Source organism: Arachis ipaensis, chromosome B04 (genome assembly GCF_000816755.2).
Source record: "Arachis ipaensis cultivar K30076 chromosome B04, Araip1.1, whole genome shotgun sequence".
In the NCBI taxonomy this organism is placed as follows: Eukaryota; Viridiplantae; Streptophyta; class Magnoliopsida; order Fabales; family Fabaceae; genus Arachis; species Arachis ipaensis.
Window position 1 is genome coordinate 33841619 of NC_029788.2, and position 24151 is coordinate 33865769.

The window sequence follows — 24151 nt, forward strand, 5'->3', positions numbered from 1 at the left end:
GGCGGGGCTGGGAGGGGCTGGGGTAATGGGGTTTCTTTGAGATTTTGGCTGCGCTAGGGTTATCTGATGGGGATGGGAAATGCCTAGTGGGGTTAGGTTATCTAATAGTTGTTTAGGGTTTTTAGTTGACCGGTTCGGTTCAGTTCGGTTAGGATTTTCACAGGCAGAACTGAAAACTGCACCGAACCATAGAAAAAACAGGAAAACATGATTTTTTGATTTTTTTGGTTTTTAATTTGTTCATTTCTCAGTTTTTTCAGTTCGGTTGGTCGATTTTGTTCGGTTCGGATCGATTTTGAACACCCCTAGACAAAGGTACTTGCCTAACTTAGGGAGTTGGGGTGAGTTCGAATGATTTAGGGTTTCTTTCTTTTTATTTAGTGCTCAATAAAAATAAAAATAAAAATAAAAACGTGGAAGGTAAGTCAAACCACTCCACATTATGGTTTAGGGACAAGAACAATTCAGCATTTCCTCTTTTCTGGTCTTACAATTAATCTTATTTACACCACTTTATTGTTTCTTTCTTTTTTTTTTTTTTTTTTAAGATGTACTTTGGGTAACGAATGGGTTGAAATTTGCCAGGCCACTTTGCGTAACTCACTAAAAAGGATAATCGAATTAGAAATTTGTATGACTAAAAAACATTAGAAATTTGAGACTACTATAACAAAGTCGGATTGGTTTAGTGGTTAGCTTACTAGACCATTTAAGCAAGTGTCAGGGGTACGAATCTCGTTTGCCCTATATTTTAGATAATGTTTATTTTGCTTTGAACAATGTTAATTTCATTATTTTGTTTTAAAAAACTTAATTGATGATTATGTTTATTAGATGTTTAGAGTTATAAAGGTTTTAGTGTTTATGAATTTAGAAATTATAATTTTTTATCCTTAAAAATTAGCCAAATAATGGACTTTTGAGGACAGGTATGCCCGACTGCCACCCCTAATGTAAACCACGTCATTTAAGCTTTTATAAAAAAAAATTGTATGCTAAAAAACCTTTTAAAAAAAATTTACAAACCAGTTGATATGAACTTTTGCTAGTTCAATTGGTTTGCCAATTTTCCACTGATTCTAGCAATTTCTTGATCGATTCAATAAAAATTTGTTTTCATAAGTGTTAGATTGACTAGAGGATCGATTTTCAGTTAATTCAATCAAAACTGACTGATCTTTAGAATTATACAAATAGGGGTAGAAGTGGGCCAAACTACCTAATGGGGCTCGTGGCTCGACTCATTTTAGGATCGGCTCAACTCAACTCGTATTTTTAAACAGGCTAGGTTTGAGCTTTTTGAAAAGTTTATTGGTTAAAGCAGTCAGGTTATAAGCTTAAAAAAGCTTAAGAAGCTCATTGGATCAGCTCATCAAAATATTTTTTTATAAAATTAAATTATTTTTAGTTTGGACTTTCAACTATTTACTCATATAAAACGAAATTAAAAAAATCAATGATTAAAACTAGTCAACTTTTGTAACTTTTTTTTAAAGAAATTGTTTATGATTATGGACTATAAGTATGATCATGATATGTTACTAACAATTGATATATAAATGAATTATATTTTACAAACTATGAATTATAAAATTTAAAATGTATTTAATGTCAATTTATATTTTTTAAATTTATTATTTTGAGTTATAATTAATGAAACAAATTTTTTAAGTAGGTTCATAAACTTTTCCGGCTTTTAAGTAGGCCAGACTTGAGCCTGAAAAAAGTCTATAAAAAGTAATAGACCTAGACTTAGGCTATTTATTTGCAACGTAGACCAAACTCATTTAAGTTGAAACTCGGACCGGCTTGACCCATTTCTATCCCTAACAAAAAGAAAAATTGGAGAATAAGTTGTGGTTGGAGTTGTGATTAGTATCATTGCTTGTTTTAACCAAGTCTCAAATTCGGGTTTATTTATTATAAAGCAAAGATTTTTGCTACTAAATCTAAGATCTTCTGTGCTAATTAAAATTGGTTTGTCCATTTTGTTATTTACTTTTAGAGTATAAGTCTGTTTTGTAATAAAAAAAAAAAAACCAAGAACCTTTTGAGTTTTAACTAACGAGTTTTTGAAACAAATTTTATATGAAATTGGCAATTATTTTTCTTAATTGAATGGTAAAAATGATCATTTTACTTTTTTTCTACTAAATTGGCTAGAACGATCCAATTTTCAAAATACTACAATAAAACACGTGCAATATACAGATAGTATCCATGTATATATGAATATATTTAGTATTATGTATAGGTAATATGCGAGTAAGAGAAGATAAAAAAAGATGAGATACCGAAAGTTTGTATGATGTATAATTAATTCTAATTAGAAAATAATGTAAAAATTTTGACACTACAAATGTATATCAAAATCAAACTTTTAAAATGTATCAACGCGAAAAGTAAAAGAAATAGCAGAAGCAGCATAACAATCAGGTGCAATAATTTAATCTAAAAAATTTATCGATAAACAACATTAAATGTATGAAACTATATTTTGCTGAAGAACGAATTTTTCATAGTGTAGTGAGTGTGGAAGCTAACAAAAAAAAGTGAATTATTTACCACGTATGAAGTATACTTTTGCGTAATGTTCGTGAGAGAAGAGCTTGTCAATTCGTTCATCCACGATGACTGAAAATAAAATAGTGGTGAATCTAGAACATCAAACTTTCACTGCTGCTGATTTTCACAAATTTGCTAAGATGATGGCTCAATCCTCCAAATGAGCACTACAAAACCAAGCTCACAAGACCCATCGAGCTGCTTTTACCTACATTCCAGTGAAATTCCAGGACTCTCATTCACAAGTCACAACTACTTCATTAATAACCCTAAATTATCACAGTTGGTCCAGATATGTTTGAATTTTCTTGAAATCAAAGAATAAAATTAAATTTGTAGATGTCACTCTCTTAAAACCCAATAAGGATGATGACACTTATAAAGCATGGGATCGGTCCAATTTCTTTGTCTTGTCATGGTTGCATGGCTCACTGAGTTCTGAAATTCTACAAAACGTTCTTTGGTGTGGCATATGAGCTTTGGAAGGACTTAAAGCACAGGTTCTATGAGAATGATTTGTTTGAATTGCTGAGCTGGAAGAAGATTTGTTTACCATAAGTAAGATGAGTTGTCTACTATTTTTATTATAAAAAATTGAAAGCTATTTGGGAAGAATTAGATGAATTTCGACCTATACCCACTTGTCTTTGTGGAAGCACTTGTAGTTGTGATTTGGATATAATACACCATTATAGGCATCAGTCATATGTGATTCAATTTCTCAGAGGTCTTAATGACTAATATGTAAATGTACACTCTCAAATAATACTCGTGAAGTCTTCCAGATGTTACAATAGCTTTTTCTCTTCTTCTCCAACAAGAAAGACAACAAGTGCACAATATTGAGCCTAATTCTAAGGCATTAGTAAATTCTGCTGTCAGTAATGTTTTTGAGATAAAACCAAATGGTCAATAAAATTGTGAATTTTAAGCCACACCCTCTAATATTCGTGGTTGAGGAAGGAAGCATAGTGTATGTGGAAGAGGCAACGAAAGAGGTGCATTTTGATTATGTTCATACTGTGGCAAAATAGGACATTTGGTAGACACTTGATACCATACATATGACTTTCCACCATACATGAAACAAAATCAAGTTAAGGCAGGAAATCACGTTATGACTTCTATTGACATTATCAATGCTATAGAGAATGAAGAAGTCAGCATCACTCCTTCTCCTAAAAAGGATGAGAACATCAATTTAGATAGCTTGTTTTCATCTAAGCAAAAGAAAGCACTAATAGCACTCTTTTAATAACATCAAGAATTTTCTAATAATAAAAATTTGACAACAATTCATGCACCATCAATAGATGTATATCATATCCTTTTTTTTCACTCATGTTTTGAGTTCAAATGATTGGATTTTAGACCCAGGGGCCACTTCCCATATTTCTTTTACTCTCAAACATTTTTAGTCAATTAAATATATCAATCCAGTCTTATGTCAAATGGTTTAGAAACTGTTACAACCGTATGTAGAATAGTTTTTTTTTCAGAAAATTTCTACTTGACTGAAGTTCTATATGTATCTACTTTTAAATGCAATCTAATTTCAATTTCAAAAGCAACTAATGTACTATCTTACTGATTTATGTTCAATGCTCATGATTGTAAGATATAGATGTGGCTTATCTCAAAGATGATTGGAGCTACTAATTAGAAAGGGAATTGTATACAATGAAATCCCAAGCAATAGTGAGTGCTACCATAACTGCATCTACAAAAGAAAACTCAGAAAAATCACATACATATACTTCACAAAGTGTTCTTTGGCATCCTCAATTAGGATATATTTCATTTTATAGATTTTAACAATTACAAAAAACTCATCCATTCATTACATATCCTAAGAATGATATACTATGTGATTCATGTCATTTGGCTAAACAAAAAAGATTACCTTTTTCAATCACTTTAGTAAATCTAAATCTTTATTTGATTTAATCCATGTTAATATTTGGGGTCCCATTTCTAGTCTATCTACTTCCGTCGATAAATATTTTCTCACCACTATTGAAGATAAAAGTATATTCATTTGATTATTTTTCATGAAAAATAAATTTAAAATCAGTAATTTGTTTAAAAATTTTATTCTAATGATACATACACAAAGGGGTCATGGTTAAAGTTGTAAGATCTAACGATGGACCAAAATTCTTGATGAAATATTTCTACCAAAAAAACTAATTTTGCATCTAACAAGTTGTGCTAAATGATCACCACAGTAAAAGAGTATGGTAGAAAGAAAATATTAAGCTATCTGGCAAGTGCACTTCTCTTCACTGCTAACATACCAAACTACTTTTGGCATTATGCAATGGCACAAGCTATTCATATTATTAATAGAGTACCTCCTATCACAATTAATAATTTTAATCCGTATCAAATTCTCAACAATTCAATTACAAATTTAAGTTACTTAAAGACTTTGCATGCCTGGCTTTTGCTTTTACTTTACAAGCACATACAAAGAAATTAGATCACAGATCAAGAAAGTGTATTTTTCTTGGATATAAAGTGGTACAAAAGAATATATTTTACTTAGACATTAAAACTAAGAAAATATTTATATCAAGGAATGTTATTTTTTATGAAAGTTACTTCTCTTTTCATAAGGATACATCACAAATTAGATAATCTCAAAGCAAAAGTAAAGCTCTGAAACGAATATTCAACATGAAATAAAAATGTTAATTAATCTATTCGATGATTTTACTTTAAACAATGGCTTCAATCCAAATGTTATTAGTGATGAAATTCCTACTAACCTGGTTTTTTCACTAAATTCTAATTTAGGAACAAATTATAATTCTTCTACATCTAACATGCTACCTTATTCATAGGAGACAAGACATAAGTAATACATCAAACACTGATTTGCAAGAAAATATTTAAATTCATATTCTTCTTCTCATAATATACATTCATGTCTACCATCTCAAAACTTACAGTCATCTCATATTACACAGCAACAAAACACTAATTTGAGAAGATTTTATAGAGAAAAAAAAAACAACCAACTTATTTAAAAGAGTATGATTGTATGCATCTCACAATTTCTACTCAATAAGCTTCATCATCTTCCTACATCAAGCACCCAATATCCAAGTATATGTCCTATGACATACTATTAGCATGACATAAGACATTTTCAATTGTTATCTCTTTTACCATAGAATCAAGAAATTATAAAGAATCTATTCTTCATGACTGATGGAAAAATTCTATTAGAGAATAATTGAAAGCTTTAGAGTTCATGGGGTAGGTTCCTATTTATGAAAGTAAACTGATCTGTCAATTTTCCTATTTGGAACTTTTCCATGTCCCCTTCTGGTTCAGGTCTTGGCTTGTCCTCCATCCTGACGTCCAGATCTGCTAGGAATACGCCAGCTGCCTTCTTAGATTCTTTCCTTAAGGAGAGACTGGCGCTGTCACAGGCGACTGCCGTCTCTAGGTCTCCCCTTATAAAACCAACTGTTCCCTTGTCCGTTATGAACTTCATTGTTAGGAACTCGGTGCATATTACAGCTGAGAATTCATTGATAGTTTTCCTCCCTAGGATGATGTTATAAGCAGTGGAGTCTCTGAGGACTACAAAGTCTGCCATAACCGATTTCCTGGCGTCACCAATTCCTAGGCTGATTGGGAGAGAAATCGTCCCGTTGGGTTTGATGTAGTTATCACCTAGTCCCATGACTCCATGTTGGTGATTTTTGAGGTCGGATTCCTTGAGCCCCATGGCGTTGAACACGTTTCTGAATAAGATATTAGAGTCGGCTCCCGTGTCGACGAGGATGCGCCTAACCAGTCCTGTCCCGACCATTGCTGTAACTACCATGGGGGGGGGGGTTTGGGGAGGTCATTGAACCATTTATCTTCTAGGGCAAAGGATATTGTGGGGTGCCTTTTGCTGGTGGCGGGACCATCTGTCGAGATGGAGAGTACGCGGGTATCCCTTTTTGCTGCCGATTTGGATTTAGGGAGGCTGTCGCACCCGACCACGATGTTGACCACGAAAGTTGGGGGTTATCGGTATCTCCTGTGGGTTCTTGTCTTGGCTTAACAGTTCGGCTCTGGTCTTCTTCGGAGTGTTCTCTTTCCCGCTTCCTTGGTTCCCTGATGAGCTGGGAGAATTCGCTCAGTTTTCCCTCTTTGATGGCCTGTTCCAAGGTGTCTTTGAGGTCGAAGCAGTCTTGTGTTTTGTGACTGAATTCTTTATGGTAATCGCAGTAAAGGCTTTTGTTGCCTCCTGTTCTCTCTTTCAATGGTCTAGGTCTGGACAGGATTCCGTTGTCCGCAATTTGTTGGTAGACTTCTACTATGGGTGCCGTAAGTGGCGTGTAGTTCGTGAACCTTCCTACTCGTGGGTGCTTGGGTAACTTGTTTAGGGTGCCGTCCCTAGGAGCTTCTTTGTGACTGTCGACCTGAGGGGCCTGCCGGGTTGGCGGGTTAGGGAGCAGCCGCTTATTGGCTGCTACAACCTGACTGACCTCTTCGTCATTGATGTATTCTTTGGCTACGCTTTGGATTTCCTGTATGGTTCATACGGGCTTGGTTGTGAGGTGCTTTCTGAAGTCCTTGTTTAGTAGCCCATTTGTTAGGCATAGGCTAGCGACTGAGTCCGTGAGGCCGTCGATCTCCAGACACTCGTCGTTGAACCTATCTAGAAACTTCCTGGTTGGCTCCCCGGGTTTCTGGGTGACTCCCAATAAGTTAATTGGGTGCTTTGCCTTGGCTATGTGCGTCGTGAACCGAGCTAGAAAGCTCTGGGATATGTCTGCGAAAGTTGTGATAGATCCTTGTGGGAGGGTATTGAACCATCTGATCGCTGGTCCGGCCAGTGTCACGGGGAATGCTCGGCATCTAACCGCGTCGCCTACCCCTTCCAAGTTCATCCTTGCTTCAAAGGCTGTGACATGCTCCTGGGGTTCCTTGGTCCCATCATACCTCATGTCTGTCGGCTTGTCGAAGTTTCTCGGGAGTCGGACTTTGAGGATTGAGGGGTGAAAAGCGGTGGCTCCCATGATAATGGGATCTTGTTGTCTCCTGGCCTCCTCTTTCTGGGACCCCCAGCGGCTTTCCGACTTGCTTCGAGTGGGTCTGGAAGTTGCTTGCGTGTGCACCTCTTCGTGCCTTATTAGGCTTCTACCTTGGCTGTTGTATGCTCGGGAGGGGGAGCGGGTGTGGGCGTGGGACCGGCTGGTGCCGCCGTGCGAGTGGCTGACATTTTCGTGGGATTGGCCCCTCGCCGCCAACTCCCACTCGAGATTTTGTACTCTATGCCTGAGCTCTTGCATGATCTTGGCGCTGTCGGCTCCCGTTCCCCTGAAGGAGAGCCTTTCGGGGGTCTTAGTGTACATTTATTGGTTGGGTTGAACGGAGGGTCTCGGATGTTCGGCAGCGCAGGCTGTCAAACTCGCCCTGCTCAAACGGGCCCCGCCTCCTTCGCGGAGCTCCTCCGAAGTGATGAGTCACTCCATGTCTGTGCCGGGATCCCTACAGACGGCGCCAATGTTCGTTACCTTGTGTTTTCGGGTTGTCGGAAGGTGATGAGTAGGAGAGAGGGGGAGACCCCGAGCTGGCGTGGAGCGAGGGAGATCGTGCGCTGGCAACATCGGAGGTTGAACGGAGTGGGGGTGGCCACCTGCAAGGACACTCCGACGATCAAGTCAGAGTCCGTACTGGAGGGTGGCAGAATTAGGTAAGAATGTGACGTACCTCGGGGGGGGGGAGCTGTCCTCTCCCCTTATATACTATGTTGGGTGGGCCTATCAATGGTCAAGCCCATTGATAGAGGAGCTGTGAGCTGTCCCTTTTCACGTGAGCAGGTTGTCCCGGACTTTGGGTCGGGATGCCGGGTACTGACCCTGAGGACACCGACCCGAACGATAGCACGCTTTGGGTGGTAAGTCGTTCGGGTCCTGGGTCGGGTGTTGGGAACCGATCCGTGGGACCTTTTGCTGGAGGTTTGGGCCTGGGTGGGGCAGTGCATGCCCCGACCCGACAACTTCTTGGACTGAACTTGGCAGTCCGTAACAAGTATCAATTAGTAATTTTGAAATTTTGATCGAACTTAAAGTATTATTACATGTAAAGTTTAATCTAGCACTCAAATCTAAGTGTTATTTTGTTGTTAAGATCCAATATAAACCACAATTTGATGTAAAGTTCTCCTTAAGCGTCTAATTAAGTGTGAGTTAGTGATTTAGATTAAATTTAGAGCATTAATTTAATTTTGATGTGACATATGCTCTTACACATGTAATTAAGTATCAATTAGTAATTTGAATTAAATATAGAATATCACTTCATATATAACTAAGTCTGATTATTATGAACATAAATTAAAAGTTAATTTGTTATGAAGATAACAATCAGAACATTATTTGATGTGAATTTTGCTATTATTTCTCTAATTAAGTGTGATATCAAGTTTAGAATATTATTTCATAGCAAGTTTACTCTGGCATCCAAAAATTAATATTAATTTGTTTTTTATGAGATTAAATTTAGAATGTGAATTCATAAGAATTTGTAAATTAAAAATCTTAAAAAACTCACTTAAATTTAGAGTATGATTTGACATGAAAATTTTATTTGTACATATAAATAAATGATAATTAGTGATCTGATCATATAAAAAATTGAACATAATTTAATTTGAAGTTCATAATCATAATAATAAAAAAAATTGTTAATTAGTTCTTAATATCAGATTTAGAGTATGATTATTTGATGTAGTCATATGAATTTCTATTTTGCACTTTTAATTAAGTGTAAATTAGTGATTTCAATCAAAGTTAAAGCATTACTATATATGAAATTTACTCTTATATACTAAAAATTAATATTAATTAGAAGTTGAGATTCAATATAGAACATAATTCAATGTCAAGTTCATCGGTAATCTCTAATTAAGTGTGAATTAGTGATTTAGAATAAATTTAAAGTTCTATTATATGTAAATTAATGATTTAGATAAAATTTAAAAAGTAATTTTGATATGAAATATACTCTCAGACATTTATAAATTAATAATTTGAATTAAATGTATGATTATTTGTAAACCTAAAACTAAAAGTTAATTTGAGATAGTATTTAGAATATTATTTGATGTGAATTTTACTATTATTTCTCTGATTAAGTGTTGATATCAACTTTATAATATTATTTCATAGCAAATTTACTCTTACATCTAAAAATTAGCATCAATTTGTTTTTTATGGGATTAAATATAAAATATGAATTGATAAAAAAAATTTATTAAAGATCTTTAAAAAATCACTTACGAAAATCTTTAAAAAAATTACCCAAATAAATTTTGATTGTATTGAGTTATTTATTTTTTAAAGAAAAATAAAAAATTAATATGTTGTCAAAATTAGATATATATGTCAATTAGTAATTATGGTTTAGGTTATTTAACATTATAAAAATTTATAGATGAACTTTTGAATTTGTATTAATATTTGATTTGTGAAAACAAAAATAATTTGCAATCAACAAAATATCACTCGACATTCCTTTTTATTCTTTCATTAAGACACAAATTACAAAAAAAATAACAAAAATTTTTAAAAATATTTTTATTATCTATTTCTTCTTTTAAACTATGGTAAATACTAAACAGTTTCCTTTAATCTTTGGGAAAACTCTAATCCCAAGTCCTAACAATTTTGCATCAGAATGACTAATCCTAGCCCTAAACCCAACTCCAACCCTAACCCCAACCCCCTTTGCAAATTCCTAAATCTATGCAGTTGATGGGGTGGCTACTAGCGACATTGACGGCGTGGACCTACATTCCTCTCAGCTTGCCTTGTTCTTTCTTCTGTGTTAGTACTCATCTCTGCTCGTGGGAGCTGTGCTCGCGTTCTTCTCTAGTCGGAGTCTTCTACTCACATGCTTAGTCTCTCCGCCTCTGAAGTCTGAAGCCTTGTCCCCCTGGGTGCTCCCGTGCTTGTTCGTCAACTCTCATGGTTGCCGAAGAACATCGCGAGTCAGTTCAGGTAGGTGGTCTCTGTTATTATGTTTCTGGCTTTTCATTGTGCACCCTTTATTTTCTACTGGCTTTCTGTTATTCTTATGTATAATGGTTTTATTGGTTTAGGTTTTAATAGTTTTCTTCTTGAATTAATTGAAGAACAAAAGTAAAGTTGCTCCCTGGATCATTTACATGATTCTTTTGGTATTTAAAATAGTTGAATGTTGATAAACGGTGTTGAAACAGGGCTAAGATTGCGGTGAAGCTAAAATATTGAGGTATGCTTCGAACACCAACATCTCATTTCATTTTTATTTTCTTGTACTTCCTTTAATTTTTTGCCCCTTAGGTGACAAAAGAAAAGACGGGGGATAAAATCGTTGCACTCCAACAATTAATATTGCCATTTGGAGAGGTGAGTTTTCAAAAGAGTTGTGATGAAATCTATTTCTATTGTCTCATTAGATGTTGTTATGAAATATGTTTCTATTTCTATAGTTTTTATTTGGTGTATCTCCTGATACTCTCGTTTGTGTTTGAAGGAAACGACTTCTTTTAGTGATTCCCTTACGAGGTTCGTTCGAACCATTGTTGCTGAGGAGATACGTTCTTTATCCTCCACAATAAGCGACCAGGGAAAAAAGATTGATGCAATCTTGTCCATTGTTTCATCTGGACCCAGATTTGTTGCTCATCATATTGATGATGCTAGTGCTGATGAGAATATTACCGTGAGTGGGTCACCTCCATCAGTGATAGCTCATACAACCGCAACAAAGGCTCCATTTCAATAAAAATCATCAAGGTGTCCTTTGGCTCAAAACCTCGAACCAGATTGCAAACCATCCGGTCCATTGAGTGATCATGAAATCAGCGAAAACGCTGGCTTGAAACGGCATAAGAGTACCACTAAATGCAGAGGTCAGAAAGCAACATCATCGATTAAGGTTAGAAACTCAATTAATTAGCTTGATTTGGATGTTCATTTTTTGACATGGATTTTTTCCCTAAATAAACTGAAAACAATGGGGGAAAAAGGGTTTTACTTCTCTTTTCTGATTCACAAAATCCTAAAAATAAAAATAGAAACCAATCAACCCCTTTGGTCTGTAGATAACATCATCTCACTTTCTATTTTAATTAAATTATTGCTGATGATTTGATGTGAAAAAAATGAATGAAAGTCAGATTTCAAGATTTTAGGACAAAATTGAAAAAAAATTAAGTAATTACAAGTACTTAATCAAAGGCACTACACTCCTGTGATTTACTCTTAAAAGAACAGGACATATCTATAAATAATATTTAAATAGGTGAAAGAGATTATTCGTTAATTTTTTTCAATTTTATTTTATCTTAAAAATCCTCTCTGACGTAGAAGTTGCATCTTGTAGAAGAAAATCCCCACACGTGGAGACTTTAAACTACAGCGAGGACATCCATGGCTATATGAATCCCATGATTTGGTGAACATGTATGGTGATGAGATGAATACGATAATAGTCCCCTCTTTCCCGCATATCCTGTTAAGTACTCTGTGTCTTTGTTTTAAATACTTATACATGTTTCTATCGAAATTGATAGTGCTTGGAGGTGGCATTTAGGCCGACATCAAAAATGGTTTTCATGGGGACTGAGTTGGCTATTTTTGCCTATATCTTTGGAATTGATTATGACCCCAAGTAGGTCACTTACTGATTTTGGAGATTTGGAATCAAATGCTTATTTCGTGAGATATAACTTGCGATTTTGTTATTAATAGAGAGATTCTTGTGCCTAACGGACATTGTTGTGAAAGCTGGGAAGCATTGATGACCCTTTGTCTGAAAAATCGGGTTGGAGATAACGTAAATCATGAAGTAATTCATGTGATATACCTTTTTTACTTTGTTGAATTTGATTGATGACTAACAATTTCTGGCTCGTCAAATGTAGGTTTTGAATCTGGTGGTATCAATGCTTATGAAACATGCAGCAGTTACAGTGGAAGGCAATAAATGGTTCCTCCCAACCACTTTTGCTGCAAGTTTCTAATGGCATAAATCATTTTGCTTTCGATTATGGTCATTATTTATTTATTATCCCAAAATATTTTGGGTTAAGTTTTGATTTCATATTACTCTTGTTATTGTTAGTATCTTGTAGCAAATAGCACTCCAACAACAACATATTTCTGTTGGGACAATGGAATACATCAAAACAAACTTTATGGGCAAGGTTGAAGACCTCTCTAAGGTAATAGACTATCTTGATGAGTTATTTCAACTGTGGTAAAAAATAATTAACTCATTTTATCCTTGTAACTAATAAATGATTTAAGCTAATGACACAGATATACGTACCTATTAATGTTAAAGATCATTGGTTCCTAGTAGTTGTGGAAAAAAGTAGAGGGTTGATTACATATCTAGACTCTCTAAAGTACTCAAAACAAAGGCACGAGAGGATGAAGGCAATATATGATGTGGTGTGTTCAATGGACTTTTAACCTTCAAAAACATATCTCTATTTTGATTGTGAAACCAATTCCATGTCAAAATTCATTTCTTTGATTTTCAGATTTCTTTCTTGGAGAATATACTATTGGATGATTGGTTTTACCAATCGGATAATACTGAAAGGCCAATGGTTTCAAAGTTCAAATTTCAAGAACCAGAGGTGCCCCAACAAGATGCTCAATCGTAAGTATCATAAATCAATTACCTAACCCATGATATAATTTAGGATGATACATACTATGTAAGTTAAATGCTTAAATTTATTTCTTTAATGGAGGAGGCATTAATTTGTTGTAAAAAATAATGAGAACTCTTGTTTTTTAAGCAATGACTGTGGTGTGTGGGTTGCACAATGGTAGACACTCTGTCATCTATGGCGGCGTGGTGCCATACCGGTATGATCACATGTCCAATTTGCATTATATGCTACAATTTTTTTTTGTTTTTATAACATCTATCTCAATTTAATGATGGAGGTATACGGCTTCAATATTAGGTGGTCAACGAATACAACAGAGTAAGGATGACCATAGACTTGGTGTATGGACCTCATAATCCAAGGAGAGAAGACATTCAAAGACTTGTTATTGAAATTTGGAATAAGAAGATGCTAAAGAATGTCATTCAATCTTAGGATGTAATCTTTCAAAGTCCATGTTAAAAACTATATAATTTCTAAAATTTTGGAAATGTAATTATCTTTATTGCCTTGTGTTTTGTCACTGCTAACCCCTATAATGGGAGAATTTTTATGCCCAGAAGTGACGATGACATGATTAGTATATCTAAATCTAACTGGGTTCTTGATGAATTCATATCTGACGATATATTTTGGATTGATTTGGATGGATTTCATCACATAAACTCACACTTATTCACCTAAATAGCATGCTTTTGTATTTTCTCCCTAAATTGTGCTTGATTAGGAAAACATGCTCTTTTGTGCTTAGTTTGACTAATTTTATTCCATTTAACTTCCGTTCGATACCTTGATGTTATTTGTGAGTGATTTCAGATGAATAAGGTAGGAATGGCTTGGTGGGAATAGAAGAGGAGCATGCAATTGGAAGAAAGCATGAAGAAAGCAAAGGAGAAGAGAACAGCCATGCTTGCGTGCGCACAAAGATGCGTGCGTACGCACAAGGAGGAAATCAGCATGCGTGTGTGCGCACAACTTTCTGTGCGTATACATAAGTGAAAAATCGGTGAAGTGTGGGGACGCACACGCCTGTGCGTCCGCACAGGTACCAACGCATGCCTCCATTAAAAAGTCACATGCTGCGCGGTTTTGGGGGTCACTAGGCCCATTTCTAAAGTGCAGAAGGCTGGTTTGAGAGGCTATATTAAGAGCATGTCAACACATAACAAAGGGAGCTCACTTGTAGGGTAGAAAATACATAGTAGGAGTAGGAGTAGTGTAGATTAGGAAATTCTCTCTTAGGGTTTTAATTAGGGTTTGTAGCATTTTATACTTCAAGTTTGATTTGGGATTAAAGCAATTTCATTGTAAGTATTTCTTCAATTCCTCTTTTAATTACACTACTTGTTCTACACTTTCATCTATTTTAATTTCCTTTGTCAATTTACATAATCTTATAATTTTGGATTCCTAGTTGTTTAATTTGATGTTTGATGGCTTTTATATATTTGTTTGAGTTATCTTTATTGATTTTGATCATTTATGGTTCATAGCTTTCCTTAATTTACCAATTTTGCCATGTTTTATGTTTATGCCCACTATGTGTTTGATGAAATGCCAATTTTGATTATGGGGTAATTTTCACCCATTGGCTTAGGGGAAATGAGTCTATGGATTACTAAAGCCATAATGTCCAACATTCAGTGATAATTCTTGGGTTGTTAGTTGTTATTGTTTCCACTAACGCTAGCTTTTTACTAAGGTAATTAGTAAGTTAGCTAGGACTTGTGGATTGGTAACAATTATGCTCACTTGACTTACTCTCCGATGTGAGGGTTGACTTGGTGAGATTAATCCATCATAATTATCATAGTTGTGGTTATGGCAAGGAAGGGATTCCATAATTCATCCCAAGTCAAGGTTTTTTTTTTATGTTTTGAACCACATTTTCATTACTTTTTAGCCTTACTTGTTTATATTACATACATAGTTCTTTTATTCCTTCATTTAGTTTATTAATTGTAATTTTGTCTAGTTCTTTTATCTCTTTATTTGTTCACTTCAATCATTGAAATCCCTTGCTTTCCACAACCAAAATTGTATGCACTTGTTGTCACTAGTTCCTAGGGAGAACGACCCAGGATTAAAACTCCCGGTTATTTTGTGTTGATTATGACATCTTTAGGATTATAATTTGATTGATGATCAATGGTTGAGTGATGAGCGGATAATTTATACGTTTTTTGGCATTGTTTTTAGGTAGTTTTTAGTATATTTTAGTTATTTTTTATTATATTTTTATTATTTTTTTTTTGCAAAAATCACATTTCTAGGCTTTACTATGAGTTTGTGTATTTTTCTATAATTTCAGGTATTTTTTGGCTGAAATTGAGGGACTTGAGCAAAAATCTGATTTAGAGGCTGAGAAAGGACTGCAGATGCTGTTGGATTCTGACCTCCCTGTACTCAAACGCATTTTTCTGGAGCTACAGAAGTCCAATTGGCGCGTTCTCAATTGAGCTGGAAAGCTAACATCCTGGGCTTTCCAAAAATAGATAATAGTTCATTCTTTGCTCGAGATTTGATGGCCCAAACTGGCGTTCAACGCCAGCCAGAGACCTTTTTCTGGCGTAAAACACCGGAACTGGCACCAGAACTGGAGTTAAACGCCCAAACTGGCATCCAAGCTGGCGTTTAACTCTAGAAAAGGCCTATGCATGTGTAAAGCTCAATGCTCAGCCCAAGCACATACCAAGTGGGCCCCGGAAGTGGATTTTTGCACTATCTGCACTTAGTTACTCAATTTCTGTAATCCTTAGTAACTAGCTTAGTATAAATACTAGTCTTTCCTATTGTATTTGGACCTTTATCATCTTATGCCATTTTTCACATTTGGAGGCTGGCCATTCGGCCATGCCTAGACCTTTTTCTCTTATGTATTTTTCAACGGTGGAGTTTCTATACCTCATATATTAAGGTGCGGAGCTCTACTGTTCTTCATGAATTAATGCAAGTACTATTGTTTCTCTTTCAATTCACGCTTACTTCTTTTCCAAGATATACTCTCGTACTTATTTCAGTTAAGTCAGAATGAAGGGGTAACCCGTGACAATCACTCACTATCTTCGTTACTCGCTTAGCCAAGATCCGCGTGCCTGACAACCACAAGCGGTCTACATGATGTTCAATGTAGTCATTGGACGACAGCCGGAGTATAGTCTCTTGGGTCTCTGATCCACGGATTTGACTTGCCTCTCCTGACAATAGAGCATTCGAATTCGTGAGACTAGAACCTTTGTGGTAGAGGCTAGAACCAATTGGCAGCATTCCTGAGATCCAGAAAGTCTAAACCTTGTCTGTGGTATTCCGAGTAGGATCTGAGACGGGATGACCATGATGAGCTTCAAACTCACGAATATAATGTTGGGCGCAGTGACAGTGTGCAAAAGGATAGAGAGATCCTATTCCGACACAAGTGAGGACCGACAGATGATTAGCCGTGTGGTAGCTGTGCCTGGTATTTTTCATCCGAGACGAGAGATCCGACAGTTGATTAGCCGTACAGAAACCGTACCTGGACCATTTTCACTGAGAGGATAGATGGTAGCCATTGACAACGGTGATCCACCAACATACAGCTTGCCATGGAAGGGAGCACGCATGATTGGATGAAGACAATAGGAAAGCAGAGGTTCAGAAGCAACAAAGCATCTCCAAACACTTATCTAAAATTCCCACCAATGAATTACATAAGTATCTTTATTTTAATTTACGTTTTATTTATCTTTCAATTATCAAAACTCATAACCAATTGAATCCGCCTGACTAAGATTTACAGGATGATCATAGCTTGCTTGAAGCCGGCAATCTCTGTGGGATCGACCCTTAATCGCGTAAGGTTTTATTACTTGAACGACCCAGTGCACTTGCTGGTTAGTTGTACCGGAGTTGTGAAAAGTGTGATCACAATTCCATGCACCATTGAGTTTGGACTATACTTGCAACATTAATCCTATTTTTAGTGTGAAAATCCAAATCCATGCTTTTGGTCATCGTCAGTTCTTCATTCTAATCATTCTGGTCTCATAGGCCTGAGTGGTTTGTCTTTCAAAATTACCTTTACACATAAAATGGTTCAAATAAAAACTAGTTCAAATACCTCCTATAAATACTTGATAGACTATTCAGATTAAGATGTACATTTGGATTGGTTTCTTTACTTTATTTTCATAAGTACTTTTTCATTACAAAAATGCTTTTGCAATTGGATTGGTTCGTTCAATATTTTTCAGCAAAAAATTTACTAGGAAAATCATGTTGCATTTGAATATACAACTTAAAAAAGGCATTGATGAAGATAATTCGATAGAGTTTACAAGTCATGAACTCATGGTATTATCTTATCGGAGTGGTTGATCTAAACAACTAAATAATAAAATAGAAACCATAAAGCTTTCTTTATTCAACTACCAGGGAGTGTGTTACTGTTCATGAGAATCTCCAAATCAAATACTTGAACACAACCATCAGAATTCATTGAACCAATACGGTGAGTACTGAGTACAATATATTTAACAAAAATAAATTACCAAAGGACAAAATATATGCACAATTCGCATACTAACAACACTGGAATGGTTCAACAAGGTAATGTAACATCCCAGAAGCAAAATTAAGTTATTTTTCACTATTGTTTCAAGGTATTCCTAGCTTCCATGGCCTATATAAACATATGAATAGTTATGTCAAAAATCATGAAGAATTATTTTCTAACGGTTAAAGCACAAATACAAATAATTTTCACCTGTAAAAGCCATTGATGCCCAATATTTTGCAGAGTGGTTGGTTGGGCAGGTACTCCATTCTGTGGCATTGGAAATAAGTTACTAAGAGTTGGATAAAATTGGACCCCTGAAAATGCTCCTATACCCACCAGATTCGATTGAGAACCCATGAGCTTAGTACTAGATTTTGCACTACAGTTGCACCCATTATTCTCACTCCTAGTGGCACCAAGAGGCTCTTTTGCTGCCTATCTAGCATGTCAAATAAATAAAAAACAATTCATTACAACCTAATGTCACATTTCTTAATTTTTACGTCTATAAATAGATGGAATTACATAACCAAAATTTTTAACCATGCTAGGAGAATAAATATGATTAACATACTAATATGAAAATAATTGATCAAATTTTTTTCAACAAACAAAATTTAGCAATCTTTGCATAAATAAGCTCATCTGTGTCTGTACATCGAGAAGGGAGATGGTCATGGCTCCGGTCACCTTCATCAACCAACTTTGGACAATGCCTCTTTGTATGACCCTTCACGAAGCAATTTGAACATGACCTTTTCCTAGTTTCATTCTTCTTGAGTTTGGGTGCACCTTTAGTCTTAGCGACACATGGATCACCAATAAATTCAGCAGCAGGATACAATACATCAGTAACACCATTTTGCCTTTTAATGCTACACCTTTTCTCTATATCTTTGGTCCATCTAGTAACTTTATTCATCGTATCACCAAAAAGTGGAACTTCTTGAGCCGCAAGGAATGACATCCACATTGTGGCAACTGACATAGCACCATATCTCATTAAGAAACCTTTTTCAGCATCATTTGCAGTGCTTTCGACTGTTTGATCATTAGTATACTTCTTTGCATCTCGGGTCCATCTTTTTAGAATTAGACTTTCTGAAAATTCATCTACATCCTCTCGTCTCAGCACACACAACATATTACTACAAGGATACCCTTCATGATCCCAATGACAGCATTCACACTCCAATTTCTTCTCATTGCGATCATATACAACTATAAATATTTTGACCCTCTTTTGAAAAGCACAATCTTGTATACCATAGTTGTGGAAAGGGGTTGACTATGTATAATATCTAAAGAAACCACTTCTTCAATTTTCTTCTCACTAGTTTGAATATCTCTCTAGTATAGATGTTTGTAGCACAAAGCTCGAGAGACGGTAAGCCAGTTGTCAAAACAGGATCAGAATTGATTGTCTTGAATTGAGAAACCATCTTATTATTGTGGTAATCTTGTAAAGCCCGCTCAAGATTCTCCACCAACTCTAAGATGTTGTGCCTTGAATGAACAAATCTCTTTATGAAGTTGTTAATGCCTTCACATCGTAAAGTAGTTCTAAAACCAGCACAAAATTTATCTCGAAGAAATGCCTTGGCCTAACTTTCTTTGTTTTCATATTGTTTGTCAATCCATGACATGTCACTACCACCAAACTCTTCAACCAATTTTGACCATTCCTCCTCAAATTCATCAACATCCCACTTGGCATAAATGAACTTCTGAAATGATTCACATAATTCTGGGTCCTTGATTTTCAAAGTAGCATTTTTCTGAAGATGCCATCCGCACAATTTATGGGTTGTATTTGGAAAAATCTCATTAATCGCCTCTTTCATAGCCTCGTCTGCATCAGTCACAACAAATTTAGGATGCTTGTTCATCATGACCTCCAAAAAGTTAGCCAGTAGCCACTTGTACGTGGATGCCATTTCATTATTAAGTATGGCAAACCCGAATATACACGTTTTCCTGTGATGGTTACTCCCAGAAAATATTACCAATGATTTTTTGTACTTATTCTTTTTGTATGTAGCATCAAACGCAAGGACGTCACCAAAATATTGATAATCAGCTCAGCATATTCCATCAGCCCAGAATAAACTACATAACCGATCCTCCGCAGTTGAACTATATCGTGCCATAGCCATCGGGTCAACGTCAGCCTTTCCAAACAGGTAGCTTATGGTAGCGTTGGCATCACCACTTAAAATACGTAAGTGTTGACTCCTGTCAAGGTGGTTATCTAAGTCTTTCTTTGTAAAACTAGCTCTGGCATACCCACCGTACATAATTTGAGATGTTGACACACCATACATATGCGTGATGTCAGCTTGTGCCTTGTTTGCATCAGTTAACTGCCGATGCTTCGGAATTAGGTGAACGATGCATTGTGGTACTAAGTCATGGTTATATTCATCGAACAAATTCTTAACCCTCCAAACAGTTGCACTTTTATCAAAATATAAACACAATTTAGCTTGACAATTAGTTCATGTCTTAGCCCTTTGTTCCCCTTTTCATGAAATATTGTCATAGTATTTCTTCTCTCTCAATCCGGCCCTATTACAAAAGAACCTTCGCCTTGAGTAACAACCATCTTTGGTTTTCACAAAATCTCCCTTCCGAACTCCAAAGCCAACACATTTGGCATATCTCACATACACATCATATGCTACCTCTGATGTTGGAAATGTATGATTGATAATATCTTCGACGGTAACAATTTCACACTGTTTGCAACCACCACATTTATATTTTTCTATTTCCATCTCTTGGTCCAAGCTACAATCATCGTCATTAGCTTAACCCACTTTTGTCGTTTCCATCTCCATCTGAAAGTTACATAAATAAAGTATATCAATGTGCAATTTAATATTAACATAAATATCGCATATAATAACATTACTCATTTCACTAAATTAAGACCTAGCCTAATAAATTAGAAGGGACAGTTACTCTTTTTTAGAATAATGATAAAAAAATATATAAATTGTAATTATATTGTAATAAGTTATATTATGATAAAATAAAATAATGTGGTAGAAAAAATATTAATCTACATTATTACAAGGGTTATTATTGAATATGCACAACTTTAAAGCAGGTAAAGATTTTATAAATTTTTGGAACGCTATTTGTTCCCATTTTCAAAAGCCATGAAACACTATCCTGAAAATCCTATTGTGGCAAAGAATTTTTCAACAAATTTTATTAATTTAAAAAATTTATTCATGATGTTTTATTATTGCTCACTTCTAATATGAAAGAGTACACTCTAGAGTACATGAAAATAAAATCTATTTCTTATGTATTTGGCTAAAATTAGGCTCAATGTCAATCGAATAATCACACAAATCATGAACAAGCCAACAGTTTGCAAATTAAAGTTTATATCAATGTTTAACGTTCAGCAACATAAATTGCTATTATCAATTTAAAAGAATAACCTAACAATTAGCAATTACAAGTTATAAATTACCAATTATCAACCAAACCAAGAACGCAACAACAGTTAAAATATAAAAAAAAATAGAGAGATCCATTACTTCATTTTTGTCGGAAGGGAGTGAATAAAGGAGTTGAATGCTAGTGGTTCGTGGATGCTTACCTGATGAAAGATGCAGCAACAGCTATTGAGGAGAACCACGTCGTTGAGGGCAAATTGCTACTGGTGACGAGATTGAAATAGTCATTATACCACCTGCAAGAGAGGACATAGGAGATTTAGTGGTGGAAGAGACATGGATTAGTGAAACACTGAGCTCTTTCAAAATAACCACTAGACTTACCTCTTATTGCAAAAACACGACTTCCATTACTTCTTCTGAAAAATTATTACAAAAAATCCCAACAAATTTTTATTCTGTTCTTCTGAAATTCTTAACCCTTGATAGCTTAGAGAAGGAAAAGAGGTAGATAAAGGGATTGATGGCTCAGACGAGGGAGGGCGAGCGAGGTCGGTCTCCGTCATTGGAGAATATGGTTTCTGTTGTTAGTGGTTCTTCCCGGTTTATCGATGCCGAGTTTCTGATCGACGGGCCTGTTGATCGTGAGGGGACGACGCGTCGGCCCCTAGTTTTTAGCTAGCGTTCGTCACCTTTGGAGTTCCTGTCATTGGTTGACGTGAACTTTCCATATTCCTGCGCCCATTTTATTTTGAGGCGTGCTGTTAGTTGCATTTTTCGAGAGAAAATTTATGGTGAGGGGACGCTTGGGCTGCTTTCTACTTTTATCCCTTCGTGCTTAGTTTATTTTTCGGGGTATTTTCGTCCTCTCACAGTTTAAAACCGTTACGGTTTTTGCCTCCTTTGGTGCATTCGTTTCATTTTTTTGTTTCTTTTTTGTTTGTTTGCCCTGTGAACCTTCTTTCATCTTCCTCAGTCTGGTGCCTTCTGTTTGTTGCTTTTGTGCTCCTGCTTCATGTTTTAGTGCTTTCCAAATTCACGCTTGATTCATTAGGTTGGTGTTCTTTTTTCCTTTACCCTTATAATCTGTGTTGCTTCCTGTATTTCTGTTTATTTTTGTTTGCTACTCTTTGGTGTTTTTTGCTGTTATGGACTGGGACTGTATTTTTCTGTCATGTATGATGGTGCCTCTATTTTGGGGTAGTGGGTTTTATCTTTTGAGGGGATGAGCACCACTGTGTTAGGTGTGGTTTTGTGGTGGGTAGCATTTCATTTTCTCCGCCATTTTTTGCCGGTTAGTTGGCCTGATGATGGTGCTCATCTCTGTTTTAGGTATGGCTCATCAGAGGACTGAGGGTGCGGGTGCTCCGGTGATCCCATCCGGGGGAGTTCTCTCCTTTTATTCCTGGGTGACTAGTGACGTTTGGGGAACACTGTCGTGGATGACGAAAGTGGACCTTCAACGGCTCCGCGATCAGGGGGCTGTTTGTGGGGGTGGTGACGCCGAGCGTCATTATGAGCTTGCACTCCCTAGGGTCGACGAGAGAGTTTGCTATACCAATCTCGACTCGCCGACCGTTCCGGATTGGATGTGGGTATATGAGGCGATGTTTACCCGACTCGGCGTGCGGCTCTCGTTTTTGCCTTTTATTCAGCAGTTATTGAGTCGGTGTTCCGTGGCGCCGTTCCAACTACATCCAAATAGCTGGGCGGCGATACGGACTTTTGAGCTTGTCTGCGAGTATCTGGAGCTCCCGGCTTCAGTAAACGTTTTCCTTTTCCTCTTCTTATGCACCTTGCCTACCAAGGAAGGGAAGCATAAGAAGGGATATATGTCGTTTAGGGCCCAACCTCACCGTCGCGTCTTCGGTTTATACGAGGACTATTTTCATGGTTTTAAAGGGGGGTACTTCAAGGTGCATCCTACTATGGGGCATCATCCCTTCTGGTTGACGTTGGAGGGGGAGCGCCAGTTTCTGACGTATTGGAACTTCGGCGTGGGGCTGTCGGTTCTAACGCGGGTGACTCAAGAGTTCTTGTCTCTGGAGGATCGGAATGTCGCCAGTGTCCTCTGGTATTTGTTTGGGGAGTGTCCTTTGAACCCTAGGGATGTGATGGGGTACTCGGTTGCTTGCCGGACTTTTGTTGGTGTGTATCTTTGCTTATTTCACTTTTTACCCGTGTTACCGTATTAGGTACTTATATGTTTTTTTCCTTTTTTCAGTTGAGATGGCTGGTGGTATGACATCTTTGGTGAGGCTGAAGGCTGCCATAGACCGAGAAGATGCGTCGGCAGCTTCGTCTTCCACCCCTTCCTCCCGTCCTGCCGGGGATTCCTGGGCTATTTCGCAGGAGGTGGTCTCGGCTACGGCTAGGGGTGGCGGTCGTGTCTCTCCTGGCCTGGCGACTTCAGCTGGGGAGGAGGAGGTGGTCGTTGTCTCGGCTACTGAGGCTTCCCGGAAGCGAAAGAGGCCGGAAGAGATAAGCAGCGAGAATTTGGGGGAGGAAGGTACTGTTCCGTTCGTAATGGACCAGAGTTTCGACGCTCCAGCTTTCATTAATCAGTACTTGATGCCCGGCACCGAGGGGTTTTTTTATGATTGCAATGTGACTTTCCAAGGCAAGTCGGTGTATCGTGCCCTCCTTCGTTCTGCTGTGATAGTTCGGAAGGCTGAACCCGTGATGGCTCAGGTTGGCCTTCTTGATAAGGTGCGCCTGGCTCAGTCCGAGGTGGTAAAGATGAAGGAGCTGCTCGGGGCCTCAGAGGTGGCGAGGGAGAAGGTGGTGAAGTCGTTTGAGGATGCAGGGGCCGAGATCGTTTGTCTTTCCGAGGTTGAGATTTCACTTTTGTCTCAACTTAGGGGAGAGCGAAAGAAGGCCTCGGATGCCGAGTCCCAAGCGGCCACTCTCCTTGCTGAGGTGAACACTTTAAGGGCCGAAGTTGCAGGCTCA

General features: G+C 36.9%; 3 protein-coding genes across 3 annotated transcripts; all 3 read right to left on the minus strand.

The window, feature by feature from the left end:
- On the minus strand, positions 6447-7592 carry LOC110271484. Its single transcript, XM_021122418.1, has 2 exons — positions 7185-7592; positions 6447-7100 (listed from the first exon to the last, which is right to left on the minus strand). The coding sequence occupies exons 1-2, from the start codon at positions 7590-7592 to the stop codon at positions 6447-6449; spliced, it is 1062 nt and encodes a 353-aa protein (XP_020978077.1).
- On the minus strand, positions 17652-19723 carry LOC107636363 (protein FAR-RED IMPAIRED RESPONSE 1-like). Its single transcript, XM_016339883.1, has 5 exons — positions 19396-19723; positions 19121-19329; positions 18399-19026; positions 18123-18225; positions 17652-17745 (listed from the first exon to the last, which is right to left on the minus strand). The coding sequence occupies exons 1-5, from the start codon at positions 19721-19723 to the stop codon at positions 17652-17654; spliced, it is 1362 nt and encodes a 453-aa protein (XP_016195369.1).
- LOC107636364 (protein FAR1-RELATED SEQUENCE 5-like) lies at positions 19868-20563 on the minus strand. The gene is made up of 2 exons (XM_016339884.1): positions 20370-20563; positions 19868-20243 (listed from the first exon to the last, which is right to left on the minus strand). Exons 1-2 carry the CDS (start codon positions 20561-20563, stop codon positions 19868-19870), a joined length of 570 nt encoding a protein of 189 aa, XP_016195370.1.